Genomic DNA, 17683 nt, shown 5'->3' with positions numbered 1-17683 from the left:
ATTGTCGGGTTTTTTTGGCTGGACTCTGCGTGGAAGAGGCTGGGAGATTTTTTTCCCCAGAGCAAATGCCTTCCCAGATCCAGACTGCAGAAACGCATTCCATACATATGACAGCAGCTCAACAGCTCCTCAAGCAAACAGTTGGACGTGATGAAACAGGGAGGGAGCGAGCGAGCCAAACTTAGTTAAAATAGCTTCCTCGCGCAGTCTCGTCTCTAAGACCTGCAACTAAGTGTTTTCCTTCCCCTTCCACCAGAGCTATATTTGGGTCTTGCACACAGCTCTTATTCTCTCTGTGCGAAGTATCAGTAGATTACACCTGGTAGGTTCCCAAAGCTCCAGTGTTTGTCAAGATTGCTCTAAGTGTGGGAAAGGGGGCAATGTGACAAACTCACAGGACAAGCAGAGCAACTGTTGTAAGCAAGACACTGTTTCCCATTTTGGTAACACTTTCGCTTTGACTCCATCCCTTTTGGCAGAGGCTAAACACGCTCCAAGTCATTTGCTTCCACTCAAAACAGGCAATACTGATTTAGACAGACTGATCCTCTGACTCTTTCTACAGAGTTGGCTTTCAATACCTCCTCATGGGAGGCAAGGGGAAAGCAGCTTGGATAAACCCAATTTTGCATGCAGAAATCCAGAGCCTGTGTTAAAGAGTTGAGCACCACTGCAAAAGAATCGCTTTTAGCGACACGAGAAAGGTTGGCGTTTTCAGTTTATATTTTATCCTTCCGAGTCCGAACCACTCCCTTCTTTCCTGCTGCATAGCAGCGTCTTCTCAAACTCCTTCTCACTGATTTTGCCCTTTTTTAACTTTTTCAAGAGCCGGGTGTCCTTCAGAAGCTCCTCCATATCTTCATCGTCAAGGTCAGAACCCTACAGGTGGATTATAGAAATAGAAGACTCAAAAACGGAAAGGCTTGGAGTGAGTTTTGATTGGGTCTCCTTAAACGACTGCATATAGCTTTTGCTGTTGCTTCTAATAGTTCTTTGTACCTCGCTTTCCACCTGTTCTGAGAGTCCATCAACAAGATGAAACAATGGAGTGAAAGATTACATTAAGCCACTGTTTGGGGGCGGCTGTTGGTTTTGTGTCTGGAGTGAGCTCAGCAGGGTTCACAAACTGACTAGAGTGATTACTTATGATATTCTTCAGCCAAAGCTAAATGAATCCCATGTTGGCTTAATGTGATGTACCAACCTCCCCAGAGTCAATAAAAATGGAGGTTCCTGATCTGGCTTCCCTAGCCCGGCCCTCTAAGATCTTTTAGCAGTCTTGCAACAAACAAAAACCTACAGAAAAGCACACACCCACTTCCTGTCCAAACCTACCTCCTCTCTTTTCCGTTTCGCTATCAATTTCTTTTTCTTCTCCTTCTTTGCTTTCTGCTTGGACCAAGCTTTATTTCTGGGCATCTTCCTCCCCACTCTGCGGACTTGACCCTCTTCCTTCTGTTGCTCCAGCAGCTTCTGCCTCTGTCTTTCCCGGTTCTTGTCTTTGAATGCAATCGAGTCCGTGTCAATATCAACGGGGGTGAAGTCCGAGAGGCACTTGCCTTTCAGTTCGGGCATCTTTGGCATCTTCAGGAGGGCAAAACCTCGGGCTAGGCTGGCAAAGTCCAGATCTGTTAAAATGGGCATAAACTGGTGGATCTTCTCATTTCAACCTGGTAGAAAACCAAGTTGTTGAAATGTGGCAGTAGATCAGGAGAGAGTTCTTGGATATGAGCTCCCAGAAAGAGTTTGGGGATCTCATCTAGCACTGGGTGTGGAAGCTGACCACCCCTCTATTTAGGGATCATTAGACACTGAAAATGACAAACTAATCACAAAACATGGGTTTTTGTAATCTTAAGAAACAAGGCAAATGAAAAAGAGAAGTGGCTGAAACTAACACAAAGGCCAGAGACTGCAAAGGCATTGAAGAAGTGGAATTGCTTAGTAATAAATGTTGGAAATGCCATAAGACAGAAGGAACATTTTAGCCTAGGTGGTGGACATGTAAAAAAACTCAAAAACTCTAGAAAGAAATGCACAGCACCATTCAGAGAATTTTAAGAATCAAATCTGAAAAGGAAACCACAATTCTTCTTACTAGGCATAACCCCGAATCACATTAACAAAAAATATCACAACTGACTAAGATGTATGTTTATGGCAGCAAGGATAAAGTTAGCATGCCATTGGGAAAAGGAAGTGAAATTGCCTCTAGGAGGGAGGTAGAATCAAGTTCCCTCCAGCTGTTGTCTTCTCACCAGGACGTGCAGCCAGGGAATTTCTGCAGGAAGCAGAGTGCAATTCTCACCTCTAAATCCCTGACTGTTGGGTAACATGGAGGCTGGTTGACACGCGCTGCAGGGCAGTCGGTTGGGATAGGCACAACGAAAGCGCCATTTACCTTTTATTCGGAAGATCAGGTTGCACTCGTGTTTGGCGTAGGCCTGCACACAGGATACAAATGCCTTCATCCCTTTTTCATACACAGCTCTATCAGCCAGACTCAGAGACTTCAGCTTGGGCAGGACATCCACAACATTCCTCTGCGGTTTCAGTTCCTGCATGGGGCACTAATCGAAGAGGTTGGAAGTTAAGCCGCCAGAAGCATTTCCGGTTTTTTAGCTAATTCAAACCCTCAAATTGGGATGAATGTTTTTCATATTTGTTTTTCTTAAAAAAAGAGGCTTCTCGCCTCTTTCGTGTTCATTCCTTTTTCTTTCTGTATTTTTTCTATCAGACTACAAGTCGGGGAACAGGGACCGTCTTACCTCTTCAGAAAAAAATAATAATCTAATTTATTAGGCATAAGCAAACAATAACAACAGGAAATAACATCCGCAATATTTAATTAATTAATTTCCAATATTCCGGTTCCCTACCCCCAAAGCCAATTCTCTCTTTACTATTTCTGGATCAAAATAGAAAAAAGAGGCCACTCACCTTTTGGTTAATGGCGAGAAAACTGATGTAGGCTTCTTCCATGGGAAGCAAGAAGACAAGTGCGCTGCCCAGGTGGCCGATGCGCGCGGTGCGGCCGCAGCGATGCACGAAGGCGCTGAAGAAAAACGTGGGAGAGAAAAACGTGCGGTCGCACAAGGAAAAGCTTTCGAAGGGCGCACACTCGGTTAAAACAAGCAGGGATTCTTCCTCCTCTGAGATGGGTTACCACCATGCAGTCAAATAGTCGTACTGCTCTTCTGTGGATGCACAAGAGTGCTACGCCACACTGTTTTTAAGGAGACGGGAAAAGGGGGTACCTGGCATTGCTTGGTGGGTCGTACTGCAACACCCAGTTCACCTCCGGAATGTCTATGCCACGGGCCATCACGTCAGTACAAACCAGAATGCCGCTGGGAAATTGAACAGGAAGAGAAAATGTTCAAAGGGGAAGCAGATGAGAGCTCCCGCAGTTACATCACTTCACTTTGGGAGCATAGCACGACTTTACATTGAACCAGCCACATTGTGGTTTGCGGGGGTAGTGAAATAGGATCTACGAAGCCGGTTCTTGGGACCTGCATACAATGGCTTATGACCAATTGTGAGTTGTTCAACAAGCCATGGTCAGGGAAATCTTGACTTACGGAAGTGTGACTCCAGCCAGCGTGCAATGGATTTCTGAAATTAGAGAATTCTGAATTCTTAGGACCTAACTCTTATAGCTACCTTACACCTAAATGAAGATGCAAAGGGAAGCGTTTCTGAGTGTGTATACATGCACAAATACCCCCCCTTCCCTTCTCTCTCTTCTTGCTATTGGTCGGTTTAGCCCTTGCAAAAATGTTTTTCTACCTTGGAAGCTTCCGGAACTCTGTAAAGATCCTATTCCGCTTGTGTTTCATCTTCCCATGGATGCACATGATCTTCACATTTTTAATCAAAGACTCCAAAGCCTTCCCATAATACTCCACACAGGCACAGGTACTAAAATTGTAAACAAAACACTAGATTTAAAAAATAACTATTCTTAATTTTACGTGGCTTGTAAGCCACAATCTGAGGAACAGCAAAAGTACCCATGGTAAGTCTATATCCTCACACTCATTTTATCCTACCTGAAAAAGACAAGATGTTTTTCTGGTTTGTGTTGACGAAGGAAGTAAACCAGCTGGTTAAATTTCTCGTCCGCCTTACAGATCTAAAAGCAAAGGAACAGGTAAAATTTAGTACATGGTGTTTAGAGAAAGAGAGGACAGAACAAAGCCATTTGTTGAATCTCTTCTCAAAATCCTTAACAAGAGTAAGTCTGTTTTTTTCCTTAGCTCTCAAAACAAAAAAAAACGTCCCAATGTGTACATATTTCTTGGCATTTAATTCTGACATTCTCCTCCACCCTTCCCAATAGAGATTATATGCTTTTCAGTGCTAAGATCTACTTTATAAATTGGGATTGAAGAACATATGCCTTGCCCAACATACTAACTACCATACCCATATCCCATCTGATAGCAGAAAAGGATACTGGAAGCTGCATTTCTGCAACATCCGACAGATAATCTCTGCTATAGTTCATTAAATACACTGATCAACATTGACCACAATCACTAAGCCAAATGCCAAAAATTGGTATGTCAGATGTCTTTTCACCCAGTATACTTTCTACCACCCAACAGGATCAGAGGACCTAGGACCATTCCCCCTTAAAAACCACTCCAGGGAACAGAATTGACCTCACCATGTAATAGTTCTGGAGCCGAGTAGGAGTCTTCTGGGTGTTACTCGCTGCCATTCCCTTCTCCTTCACTGAGATGCGGACAGGGTTTCGGAGACCTGCTCTTACTAGGTTCTCAACCTCCTGGGTCTGGGTTGCGGAGAAGAGACCCGTCCGTCTCTGCTTGGGCAGAAAGTCCAGGATAGCGTTCAAACTGCCGGCAAATACAGTTAACAGTGTCAGAAGCACTCTGTTGGACAAGACCAACAGCTTCACAGTCAACCAGATAGCTAGACCAAAGCTTTTCAAATTTTCTCAGGCCACAGAAGCTGTTAGTTAAAAAAAGAAAAAAATCCTGGAACCCCTGATCGAGACATAAAGCTCCAGTGATATATAACTTTCTCCCCCTAAGTCTCCCATGGAATGCAGTCTGAAAAATCCTGCCCTAGACAATTCAACAATTATTGCAAAATATAATTCCTGGAAGATGAAGCAAGCAACTTTGAGAGAGGAAAATTATGGTGATCAACCCAGCTCACAAAGATTAATATCTACAAATACAATAAGCTACCTTGCTTCAAACCCCATGTCCAGAAGCCGATCTGCTTCATCCAAGACCAAAATATCAAGAGATTTCACAGACTTGGCCAAATCCAGCCCCTCTGATTTCCTCCTGAACATGTCCTCCAAACGACCTGGGGTGGCCACAAGGATGTTTCCGCTGTTCAGTACAGATAAAGAAGATTTGCAGGCTGGTTTTGAGAACTCAAACTTCGGGAGGCTACACAACAATTCAAACTTATTAATTTAGTTTATATAGCCACCCACCCAGCAAGCCCCTCAGGACAGAGAAACTGACTTTAATAAACAGAAGAAATACCTAATGAAAAGGAGTTGCTAAAATGCAAAAACACTGGTACATATTTAAGTAGATATTAATTCCTTCCTGTAAACAATGCCATCCCTTCTTTCTCTCAGATACAACAAAATTGTTCAGGCATTTATAAAACAGCCTTAAGTTTTCTAAAGTCTTCTGAAATGTGTGAATAGGATGAATTTTAATAACAACTTTCAAAAGATTCTGGGTGTTAATAATAATAAAAAAAACAGCTTACACATCTGCCTATCTCAGATCCTTGGGAAGGACTCGATAGTTAGATAAAAATGCCAAATCCAGTCTAAACATCTGGTGGACTGTACGACCAACAATAATAAATTAAATTAATATATTGCCTGATCCCATGTGGTAATAGTCTTACAGCCATGACCCCAGCACCTAACTCACCCTCGTTCTTTGAATCGTTCTACATCTTCCATAGGATTCTTCCCACCAATCAAAAGGCACTGGCTGGAACAAAACACACATCTTAGTCAAACAACAAACCTAGGCCATCCTGCTTTCCTGACCATCAAACAGGACTTACCTAAACTGTGGGTAATATTTAACAAAATGGGAGATCACTTCATCTATCTGGATAGCAAGCTCTCTTGTGGGAGTGATGATAAGTGCACCAATCTGAAATGGCAAGCAGCAAAAAAGAACTACTATTAATACAGCTTCAGCTGTATCTAACTTTTATTACAAGACATCTCTCTCTTTCACAAAACTCAGACCGAAAATAATACTCAATATTTCTTAGGTAGCAACAAGGACTTAAACGCCAGACTGCAGAGTTAGAAAACTTGGCTTTCCAGACTTTCTCTCTAGGTCTTAAAAGAGAAATAAACCCACACATTACCTGCGCTTTTTTTAGCTTTTCTTCACGCCGGAGAAGAATTTCTATGATGGGAATGACAAAGGCTAGCGTTTTCCCACTGCCTGTTACCTGAGGGCGTGAAGACAAGAGATATCCAAAGAAGGTTCCTTAAACCACTCAGACAGGAAAATCGTGGCTAAATCAGTCCAAAAAAATCACTCACCGCTTCAGCCGCCACGTCTTTATTTGTCATAAATAAAGGGATTGTTGCACACTGTTGAAGAATCGAGAGGAGAGGTTACGAGCAGCCACGACTGCTTTAAAAGAAGCGTGTCAGAGGAAAGATGTGGCAAGGTACGTTTCTGGTTCAATTCGTTTCTTCTCTAAAAGGATCCAGCGCAGCGGGAGCCAAAGCCTTGGCCAAGCCACACAAGGAGGGATGGAATTGGGGCTTCTACCAGAAAGCGCCCACCCAGACCCTTTACATCCGACTCAAAGGTGGACCTCAGAGAATGTGAGACCCTGACTGCTTATTGCTTTGGATTTTAACCGAAATTGTTTATCTTGGTTTATTTTGGGGGCTGGATTTGGCATTTTTGTCCACCTGGGGAGTACTTCCCAAGGACCTGAGATAGGCAGATGTTGTTGTTTAATAATTTCAAAGGTATCGTCGCGGGATGACAGCTGTTCCAAGTAAAGCCGCCTTCGGCAATGGCCTGATGGTGATTCCGCCGGGCCGAGGGTCTTCCAGCGGTGCTCCCGATGTTTTGGGGCTGCACCCAAGGCGCCCAGGACTGCTGGGACTGGCTTTCCCTTACTCCAAACGGCCTGCAGGCCCTCAGCCTTTCGTACCCTGGAGTCCTCCTCCTCCTCCAGGCGGGTTGGAATCCAATCCATCAGCCACGGGGGCCGAGAGATGGGAGCTGGAGTCCAGCCTGCAGGGAAGCGGGAAGAGGGCTGCTGGCGGCCGAAGCGGGGCCGCCCCGCTCCCTACCTGCACGGGCGTCATGTGAGAGAAGCGCAGCTCCCGTAAAGCCTGCAGGACGCCCGGGCTGAGCGCGACGGGCAGCGACTCCCACGTCCCCTCCGTCACCTGCTCCATCGTGCGCCTCCCGCCTCTGACTCCGGCCGGAAATCCTGTCCGGCCTCTTCGAGGTCCGCCGCGTGGAGCGCGTCCGTCACCTCAGGACTCCGACCGGGAAACGAGGCCCGCGTGATCTTGGTTCCGCGCCAGCGCCGCTCCCCCCATACTTCGGCCCAAACCCAGGACCGGGAGCCCGGGCGACGATCGATCGGCCTCCGCCGAGACGTTCAGGCGCGGGGGCTTCACGTACCTTCGCAGAGCTGCTGTACTTTTCTCATCCTCGTTAGCCCTGGGGGTGACTGGGAGCAGCTGCTGATGGGCTTGGGGCGCAGGGGTGACTTCTCAGCCCCTCGCAGGAACGCCAAATACTGCACCGTCCAGGGACGCTCCGGGGAATTTTAGGCCAAAGAGGGAGGCTCGATTTCTCGCAAAAGGAGACTTAGTTGCTCCAGGAAGGACGACCTGGGAATCGCTTCCTCAACTTCAAGGCATCTTCCCCTTTTTCTGCATATGCCTTAATCCCAAATTATGCCTGGTTGACACTGGCCGTTCCCAGCTGATGCCTGGAGCGCGAAGCACGCACTTTATTGAATTTTCCCCCCTTCATGTGCTTCTTGCACCTTTCCTGTTTAACCTCCCCCCAAGTGTTCACCGCGCTGGATGGATATTACTGCCCGACATTTAACGCATAGAGATTGCACAGTACCATAAAACAGGTCCCACATATACGTGCCATATTCCACCTTTTTCAATACTGTACTTCATTGTTTAAATACCAAATTAATACCCCGTTGGCTTCTAATGATGAACGTCTTCAACTCACAAGGCTTCCTTCTAAAGCTTCATGCCATCTATTGTCCCATCGCACAATCCTCCAGCGGTTCTCTCCCCCACCCCATTACACACCCATTTGAAATATCTTCCTTTAAGTTAAAAAACAACACACACACACAAAAAATAACAATTATAATTGAACATGTAAGATAAGCATCAGGCTCACTGACTTTTTTTTTTTTTAAAGAAGGTGTTTATTTAATTGAATCTGGCCAAATTTCAAACATTTTTAAATGTACATTTCTACTCTTGAGCTCCATTGGTCTCATATTAGCATCGGCATACAACGGCTGTACTGAGATGGTGGTGAAGAAGTGCTGTTAAGTCTCCACCTACGGCTGAAAGGATTACTTGAACCATGAAAACTTGTAACAAATTTTAATTAAATTAAATTTGGTACAAAACTCTTTTAGGCATTACTGACAGAATGCTCCCCCCCTTGGAAAAGAACCCACTCCCACCCCCAATTATAACCAATATACATCAGCCACCACATAATCTTGGATCAGCACCCACCCTAACAGACGAACGTGGTGATTGTTAATTCCATCATCCGGATAAGCAAGGGGGAAAAAAACCACATCCTATAAAAAATTATGTCAACGTGTGAAGAGAGAACAAGCAGAAAATAGATATTTCTTCCAAGATGGCTGAATTGGGAACACCAACTCCTTTCTTGACAGAGGCTCCTGTGCCTTTAACAGCAGGGCAACGAGGAAAAGCTCAGGAGATAGTTTATGGAAGTGCAGTAATAATGTGAAAGGGCACACGCACTGCGCTGCTGCTATTCAGTGTGCAAAAGCCTCTGGGGAAGATTCAGCGGCGTTTTTCTGTCTCATTTCTCTCAGTCACATAAAAGGCACAGGAGTCTTCCTCACAGGAAAGGTGATCGCAATCCGAGGTTGGCATGACCAAGTTGCTCAGGCTGCAGAGCACTGTAGAAACCTTCTTCCTCCACCCCGCCCAAACGCTGAAACCATCTGACATCAGGTGTCCTGGCTCTACCATAGTATTATAGAAAGGACTGGCTTTGGAACGATAAACGGAGAGGGGAAGACGTTACGCTTAGCCAAATCCCCAACGATTGCCAGTTTCCAGGTTTGCAAGCTAAGGCCATATTCAGCAGGGTTGTACTTCCATCTCTCATTTAAACAAGTACCTCAATGAACAAATTGGTGGAATCACCATAAAGGTACTGGGGATTTTACAGAAGCCGCCTAAACATATCCTAACTGAACCACCCCTAGTTTCTCTATGTCTGAACAACACTGTGTTTGTTTCTTCCTTGGCATAATGGCTTTTTGTGGAAGCACTGCCAGGACTGGGATACACCATAACTCTTCCCTTATGTGAAAGTAGAGAGGAAATCCATTGATCGAGTTAGAGAATCTTCCCCACAGGTTTATATGCTATTATGAAAAAGCCTTGTACCATTTCCCCTAGACCAAAAAAAATAATAAAAATCCGCATTTTGCTACAAAAAATCAAGAAACAAAAAGAGAGAAAAGAATCAAGAGTTAAGAGTTAAGCAACAGTATTGTTTTCCAACTAACTTCTGTCATTTTGGTTGAACTCATTTTGGCTTATGAGAAACAAAGTCTTCCAATTTCAGAAAATAACTCACAGCAGGTATCCCCTCATATCAAAACCAAAACAAAATTAAGCTAAGAAGACATTAAACTTAAGTTTTATAGTTCGGGATGCAGGGGATAAAGAAAAGTACGTGATTTTTGCAACAAAGTTGTTTGGTAAAGAGTGAACAGAGTCTGGGATCACTGGAAAGGGGACTGGGAGCAAAGTTTGATTAAACAACTCTCCGGACTTCAAAAAACCTCTTCAGGTAGTAGATCTGTCCCAGTGTCATGGCAACTAGTACAAGGGCTTCAAAGAACGACCAGAGGACCACTCTGCTATTTGTGTTGTCGTTAACTGGTGAAGAAACCAAGAAGAAAACACAAAGTTAGCACATCGAAACTACAGAGGATCTAAATAGTGCAGGACCTACATAATTTCAGGAACATCTCCTCCTATCTAAGCCGCCCACACTTACATCGTATGTGGAGTCCCCACTCCATGTCCAGCTATCTTCTGAAAAACCAAAACAAAACAGCCAACCAGATATTTCTGGAAAGCTTGCAAACTGAGCTTGGAAATGATTGGTTCACCTAGCAAGTTTCAGCTACAACTGCAGGTCTTAAGTAGCTTACGTCTTTTTGCTGCTGAGCTTAATGAAAACCCACACTGATCACTCCATCTTCCATTGCAACAGCCCAGTCTCCTCCCCGCTTTCAGAACACGACTTCTCTTGTGCTGGCAGTTGCAATACCAGGCTTCCTTTCCTTCGGCTCCTCTTCTGCCAGCCTGCTCACTCACCTGCATGGAATTCGTTGCTGCCAATGGCTAGCAGGCCAATTGTTGAATACAAAACGGATAGAAAAACTTCATCAGAAAGAAAACGAAGCCACCTGTCAAACAAGACTACGTACTTGCTCGATGTATTCTTTCACGAACTTCCATGTATTCCTGTTCGTGCTTGACTGCTGTCATGGCCACTGCTAATTCATTAATCATCTCTTCTAGCTTGTTCTGGTGAGCTGCAAATGAATTACACAACCTCACACTTGTGCCACAAATACAAAAATCAAGCTGCAGCTATGAAACAATCTGACGTTTCTACGGCCAGCAATTACACAAGGACAGAACTTTTTAAAAAGAAGCGCAAAAACATGTTATCTGGGTATTCACTCTAATTCCCACCTAAACTGTGTACAGTCCCAAGGAGAGCAACCGTAAGTGACAGAAACACCATTCCAAAGAGTCTCTCCCTCTCATACAAAACCCTTATCTTTGTAGTTCAGGTGAGCTGCTGACATGGATTAATTTGCTATGTTCTGTTACCATAGATAGGAGGAATTATTTCTAGATAGGAAGAAAACTGGTTGTACAATAAAATAGGAACCACAGAGGATCCAAACTTACACAAAGAACACCAAGGCCAAGACAACTCCATAAGTAGAGTAATGAAGTACAGGTGCATTATTAGTAGAACTGATTTTACAGTGACTTCAAACATGCTAACACTCACACGTGCACGTTCACAGCAAAAGGTCACTTCCACAGTACACATTCTAACGGAGACCTCAGCTCACCACTTTCCTATCCGGGCACTCAGACCAGTGGACCCAGTTATGGAACACCACAAAGCAAGTGCAGAATTACAGAGTTGGAAAGGGGCCTGATTTGCCATCTCATCCAAACCTTTACAGGAAATCCAGAGCACAAGCATCTGGATGAGGCAGGGATGCAAGGATCACAAAAGGGCAGAGAAAGAAAGAAAAAAAAGCTTTTGGTACAGAATTCTGATGGCCTTGCAACCAATTCACCTCAAGCCTGCTGGGTCTTCAATACTACCATCTGGGGATCAGGAATAGCAGGAAGCAGGGAAGAGGGATGAAGATATTTTAAAACTAAAGGTGAAGACTGAGGCTCAGACAGAAAAGAGAGTTTCAGAATGGAGGATGGAAAAAGGAGCCTCATATTTTCTGGTTACTATGTGGTAAACCACCAGCAGTTCTTCAGAGGTGTGGTGTTATAAAAGTAAACAATGCACTAGCAGCACATCCTTCCATCAGCCTCTCTCGCAGGCAAGATCAGAGCCAAGCACTGAACTGAGCAGCTCGTTCGAGCCCAAAGGCGGCTTTGGGGCTGCATTTCTCAAACAGTATCCCCAAATATCAAGTAGAAAAGCAGTCCCAGAACTGTTAATTTTGAGATGAAGGAGGGGTGAAAATCATGAAGGGTTCCTTTGGGATACAGCGTTGAAAGCAGCTGTTAGCACTCAGGCCTTTCCATCTGAGCACAATAACCTCGCAATCATCAATATGTTAGCAAGGAGCTTCTTATCCCATACACAAAGCTCCCCAAAGCTGTTAAGAGATTATGAGAAGCAAATCAGAAGGACTACAGAATTTCTTCAAAGAAGAACACATACCATCCCAGGTATCTCCACCACCTAGGGAAAAGCAAAAGAAGTGAGCGGGGGGTGGGGTCAAAAGGAAAGACGCTATCCCTCAGACCTGTGCTAAAGAGGGTGTTCCTCTTTCCAACAGGCATAAAAAGGAGTTGCCAACTCCTAGTACCAGCCATCCCAATGGATTAATAGCTCCCAAAAAAGAAAGGTGGGAGCATCACGGAAGGACCTCCATTGTGTTCCCTGAGAATCAAATACAAATGATACTCTATACACGATATGGAAAAGGAAAATGAGTGCATGCTTTCCTTCAGTGTGGAACAAAAGGATCGCATCCCGCTTCCAAATCACAATTCTCTGGTCAAGAGGCATGAAGAAGTAAGTAAACACACGGAGCTGGCAACCTCAGAATGGTTTGGTAAAGAGGACTGGGGATCAAAGAGACAAGAAAGCACTTAGAGTGCAACTAGCAGAAAGGGCTATTAAATCCAATAATCCAGAAAAAAAGGTCAATCGAGGGCTGCTAAGAGATAGGAAGAAAGAGGAGGGCAAGGTTAGGAACACCAAGCATATCCACAGAAACAGCAGTATGAAGGCCACATAAGGAAACAAAGACCACATGACACAAAAGTGTAGCCACCAGCCCAGTCTTCAGAACAATTTTTCAATCTGGCACCCCCTCCAGATATAGCCATTCATTCTGTCTGGAGTTTACAAGAAACAAAAGTCCGACACATTTAGAGGGGACCAGCTTGGGAAAGGCTGTTTTAATGGCTAGGTCTGCCGAATTCAGAAAAATTATGATGAAATATAAGCAGGGTCCATCACATTTGAGGCTGCAACAAAATTACCCGGAATGTTCAAACCACTGATCACCCTATGCATTTTCCTGGTCAAATTCCATTATCATATAAAGAGAAATCATTACGCTGTGTCCTGAACACTGCAGTCCAAAAGGAGAACAGACTTAGAACTTATGAAACACATAAAGTTGGGAGAAATAAATGCAGCAAGCAGGCAAATTTGTAGTTAGTGTGTGAGTGCATGGTCTCACCTTCTGTCTCCATATCCTGCCCCTTTGGAGCTTCTCCAATGTCAATAGTGAACATCACTATCTTTGGAGTCATGGTGGACATTCTGTTGCTGAAGCAAAACTTATACGTCCCATCCATGTGAGCTGCGAAGGTATATTTTCCACTGGATTCTCTATCTCCTTTGTAAATGCCCTTGTTATCAGGGCCTGTGATCTGCAAATAAGGGTGAAGGAGAAGGGTTACTCTTCATCTGCATCCAAAAGGAATAAACCTTATTTCTAAAACTTATGTATGAAACTTGGCAATGGCCAACTAACACAGTATATATTTCAATTATATATTTCAGAGAGAGCCAATGGGGTACTGGCTAAGGTGCTGGGCTAGGAGAGCCCAGTTCTACCTTCCTTCAGTCATGAACACTATCCAGGTGACTTTGGGCCAACAACCTGCCTCACAGGGCTATTGTTGTGGGAAAACAGGAGGTAGGAACATAAGGTATGTATGCTGCCTTGAATTGACGAAAAACATAATGGCAGGATACAAACATAATACATAAATATTTAAATAAATAATCCAGCAGATGGCATTCAGTACTGCCCAGAGATTATCTTCCGAAATGAATTTCAGGGTATAAAAATATAATATTGCTCTTACTGGATCTTATCAAAATCTAACCATGCATCCAGTGGCCAACCAGAGGAGCATTAGAATATAACTAACAACAAAACGTTATTACAGTCAAGAGACCTAATATAAACAAAACATCTACAATAAAAGAACAGTAAAATGATCCCTCACAACGTGTCACTGTTTGTGTAACTTTAACCAGGAAATGCTACAACCCCAACACTGCCCTAACAGTTTGCCAGTGGGTTTCCACCACATTTCTTCAACTAAGCACTGATCCGGGTAGCCCCAAAGAACAATCATTCACATTTTTAAAAAAAGTCTAACAAGCCAATACAGGGCCACTGCTATTCTCCCAATCTCTTCTAAACACACACACACACACACACACACACACACACAACAAAGTTAACTACAGTCGGTCCTTCCAGAGTTTCCTATCACGTAAAACCAATAACACTACGCTTTTCACTTTAGGGTTAAATCCAAAAGTTCTGCTAAGAGGTGACCTGCAGGGGCTGATAAATTACTGTTTTATAGCCCATAATCTATTTATGTGGTCACTAACCGTCAAAAACAACTTGATGCGACATAATCCAACATCCCTCCTTACACACAGTTACTTCTAACCTATTACTATTACTATTATTATTCTCCTCAGACCGTCTGCTCTTCACCACTGTGTCTAGTAATAATAATTTATTAAATGTACATGCCGCCCCACTCCCAGCGACTCCAGAGCGTCCCTTCCCCAAAGCCAAGGACAGGAAAGATTCCACCCCCCGAGCAACCACATCTCCCCTTTCGGCAGCCCTGCCAGTCAGGCCCAAAGCGTTGTGGAGCGCCGAGCTACTTCGGCGTTTACAGCCACGGCAGCGGCTGGCGAACAGCCCTGCCCCTCTGGCCCCTTCTCCTCCTATCTGCCCGCAGGAAGAAGGTAAAGGTGGGGCGAGGCGAGGCGAGGCGAAGACCGGCCCCTCTGACCTCCCCGGTGGCGGAGGCATGGGCGTGAGGGCAGCCCGCTCGCGGAGGCCTGCGCTCTGCACGCGCTCAGAGGCGCCCTGGCCTCCTCAGGCCCGCAGCCCGGCTCGGACGACGGGCCTTCCCGCCCGCCGGGACTCGCCTCCACGTCGATGTCGAGGAAGCCGCCCTCGGCCACCTCGAAGATGAGCCCCATCTTGGTGCCGGACGGGACCCGCTCGAGGAAGCACTCCTCGGCGTGCGCGTCGATGCTGACGAAGTAGCCGGTCGCCGGGGCCCAGAGCGCGGCCAGCAGCGCCAGCACGGCCCGCACCGGCGACATGGCGGCGGCGGCGGCGGGCGGGGAGCGAGGCGGGCCACGTGAGGGACGGAGCGGGGAGGACGACGCGAGCCAAGCCGCTGCCAACCAGCCAGGGGAAGAGGCGGCGACGGGGGGCGCTTCCGCCCCTGGCCACGCCCCTTCCGATGCACGGGGCCGTTCCTAATAGGCCGAAGACGGGCCCGCTGCCACGTACAGTCCGGACGCAGAGCCGTTGGGCTGGGGGAGGGGAGGGCGGAGAGGACCGGTGGGCGGGCCCAGAGGGCGAGGCGCGCGCTGATTGGAGGAGGCGGAGCGGACGGGGGAGAAAGCGAGGGGAGAGGGAGTGGGACGGTGGCCCCGCGAGGCCAATCGGCGCGTCCGAGGTGGGAATCGACGGGAGCGACGGCGCTCGAGAGCGGACACTTCTCTCCCGTTTGAGAAAAGAAAAGGGAGGCCGAGATCGCGCGCGCAGCCGCAGCTGGATTGGGGGGGGGATGTTCTGGTGGGCGGGGACCAAAAGGGGTTTTGTTCTGCTGGGGGACGTGGGTGGGGGTTATAAGGCAGCCTTTGCCACGAGCAGGCGTTCCAGATGGGATGGACTACAGATCCCATCATCCCCGGCAGCCGACCGGCCACTGGTCGGGAGTCCTGCGGAGCCTCCCAAACACCAGTCCTCCCGCTGGGCTCTCTGGGTCTGTCAGACTCCAAAGCTCATCCTTCTGGGCCGATATCTGAGTGATGGGAGTTGGAGTCCAACGTGCCCCGAAGGCGGCATTGCGTTTGTTTATTAGCGACGGTTGGGCTAAGATTCCAGCTCAGCGAGTGATTCCCAGCTATTTGCTTTCTCGTGGTCTACCTTACAGGGCTGTTGTGAAGGGACAAAAGGCAGAAGACCCCTTTGAGCCCAGCTTGAGCTCTTGGTAGGAAAGGGAGGAAAAGCCCCATTGATCCATTGGGGCCATAATTCTTCCTAGGATCAGGGACTGGAGGCAAACTCAAGGCGGCCCAGCCTGCCGATTCCAAGGTTGCAGGTGTGGAAAACGTGTTTGAGGGGAAAAATAAGGAAATCAGTCAATCCCCCTAGGAAAACTAAAAAGCCTAATGACAAGTATAGAATAAAAAAGAGGCATGTCGTGCTGTCTACAGGTAGTCCTCGTTTAGCGACTGCCTTGTTTAGCAACCGTTTTCATTTACAACGGTGATGAAAACGTAACTTTACGACCAATCCTTGCGTTGACAACCTTCTGTAAAGCAAAGGTCTATAAAGCAAAGGAAAACCAAAGGAAGATCGTAAGCACAGTTGTGGTTTCAGTTAGCGACCACTTTGCTTAACGATCAAATTGCCAGTCCCGATTGTGGTCGCTAAACAGGGATGACCTGTATTTTAAAAGAGGCACACAGGTGTCCTCTCTTAGTCCCTCCACCAGGCTGGCCCTTTTGGACAACTTTTGCCCGTCTCCGGCTTCCCTCTTTTAGGGAAGGCTGTGAGAAGGGGGCTACCAAGAACCTGAGAAATAGATCACCTGGATTCCTGCCCGCCGGGATTGAGACCTGGTTGTGGGACAGGAACTGGTGCACGCCGAATGTGCCTCTCTTGGTCTTGCCAAACCTCTTTGGGGGGGCATGTGGTACAACTGACTTTGGTGCCTTGCTGAACTCCTTCATGGAGTAATTGTGGAGGAGGTCAGTGCTCAAGGTCAGAGAGGCTTCCATGCGGCACAGCGCAAGGTTCAGTGCTCACTGGGAGAGGACACCTGAGGTGGTCTGGATGCATTGCGTTAAGCCTCTTTTCACAAGCCATATTTTTCACCCCCAAACCGCATCCTCCGTGCCCATAAGCTACGTGCGAAGCCTTCCTTCCTGAGTGCATGCATTCAGTTTAAGCCACGTGTTTGCGATCCATAAGTTTCCCCAGTACCCAATTTCAGAAGGGTCGCAAGCAAGCAAAGCCCACTCAGTTTAGCATGCAGGATGAACCTGACAAGGTTTTCCAAAAAGCATAGATAAGCAAACCATGGCTTAGCCCATTCCCTGCGTAGGACCCAGGAAAACAGAAGTTTGAGAAAATGAGGCCATTTCATCAGATGCAAAGTATTTTGTGGTGCTGTAAAGAACAACATTCCTTGCTTTCCCTTGAGAATTGGGGGAAGTGGAGAATGGTAATGCCTTTCAAGGCCTGAAAGGATGTCATGCAGAAGAAGGCCCAGGATGCGGACAGAGACTGAAGTTACAAGGGGGCAGATCCTGGCTGAATCTTTTGAAAAACTTCTTGACAATACAGGTAGTCCTCAACTTATGACCACAATTGGTACTGTAACCTCTGTTGCTAAGCAATATGGTTGTTAAGTGAGTCACACTCTATTTTACCTTTTTTACCACGGTCATTAAGCAAATCATGTGGTCATAAGCGAATCCAGCTTCCCTCATTGACTTTGCTTGTTGGAAGTCCCCTGGGAAGGTCGCAAATGGTTGTCATGTGACCCCAGGACGCTGCAATCATTGTA

General features: G+C 46.3%; 2 protein-coding genes across 3 annotated transcripts; both read right to left on the bottom strand.

Moving 5' to 3' along the window:
* Window positions 1–438: 438 nt before the first annotated feature.
* Window positions 439–7499, bottom strand: DDX55 (DEAD-box helicase 55). The gene is made up of 14 exons (XM_007424656.4): window positions 7343–7499; window positions 6572–6622; window positions 6391–6477; window positions 6076–6167; window positions 5937–5999; window positions 5223–5372; window positions 4676–4865; window positions 4056–4138; window positions 3793–3924; window positions 3258–3350; window positions 2941–3055; window positions 2402–2570; window positions 1336–1628; window positions 439–879 (listed from the first exon to the last, which is right to left on the bottom strand). The coding sequence occupies exons 1-14, from the start codon at window positions 7448–7450 to the stop codon at window positions 727–729; spliced, it is 1779 nt and encodes a 592-aa protein (XP_007424718.1). The 5' UTR covers window positions 7451–7499; the 3' UTR covers window positions 439–726.
* A 903-nt stretch (window positions 7500–8402) lies between these two features.
* On the bottom strand, window positions 8403–15335 carry TMED2 (transmembrane p24 trafficking protein 2). 2 transcript variants are annotated; one of them, XM_088135258.1, is made up of 5 exons: window positions 15021–15335; window positions 13291–13483; window positions 12258–12278; window positions 10753–10860; window positions 8403–10195 (listed from the first exon to the last, which is right to left on the bottom strand). In XM_088135258.1, exons 1-5 carry the CDS (start codon window positions 15198–15200, stop codon window positions 10071–10073), a joined length of 627 nt encoding a protein of 208 aa, XP_087991384.1. In that variant the 5' UTR covers window positions 15201–15335; the 3' UTR covers window positions 8403–10070. The 2 variants fall into 2 exon arrangements, with proteins under 2 accessions (XP_087991384.1, XP_087991385.1); XM_088135259.1 differs by lacking the exon at window positions 12258–12278 and having other exon boundaries at window positions 15021–15208.
* Between the last annotated feature and the right edge of the window lie 2348 nt (window positions 15336–17683).

The sequence above is a fragment of the Python bivittatus genome, unplaced genomic scaffold (assembly GCF_059951505.1).
Source record: "Python bivittatus isolate LINGU-HERP-01145 unplaced genomic scaffold, Pbiv_v1 ctg000100_np1212, whole genome shotgun sequence".
Lineage (NCBI taxonomy): Eukaryota > Metazoa > Chordata > Lepidosauria > Squamata > Pythonidae > Python > Python bivittatus.
This window is presented reverse-complemented; position numbering and strand designations above follow the sequence as displayed.

What these genes read in the sequence shown, in the direction of transcription:
- DDX55 (XM_007424656.4), bottom strand. Translation starts at nt 7,450, where the DNA reads ATGGAGCAGGTGACGGAGGGGACGTGGGAGTCGCTGCCCGTCGCGCTC. An exon ending in GACCCACCAAGCAATGCCAG is followed by an intron (nt 3,056 to 3,257) that starts GTACCCCCTTTT and finishes GTTTTTCTTCAG; the next exon opens with CGCCTTCGTGCATCGCTGCG. An exon ending in CCTGATCTTCCGAATAAAAG is followed by an intron (nt 1,629 to 2,401) that starts GTAAATGGCGCT and finishes CCATTTTAACAG; the next exon opens with ATCTGGACTTTGCCAGCCTA.
- TMED2 (XM_088135258.1), bottom strand. Translation starts at nt 15,200, where the DNA reads ATGTCGCCGGTGCGGGCCGTGCTGGCGCTGCTGGCCGCGCTCTGGGCC. An exon ending in TCCTCGACATCGACGTGGAG is followed by an intron (nt 13,484 to 15,020) that starts GCGAGTCCCGGC and finishes CCTTATTTGCAG; the next exon opens with ATCACAGGCCCTGATAACAA. An exon ending in TGGTGGAGATACCTGGGATG is followed by an intron (nt 10,861 to 12,257) that starts GTATGTGTTCTT and finishes ATTCATTTGCAG; the next exon opens with CTCACCAGAACAAGCTAGAA.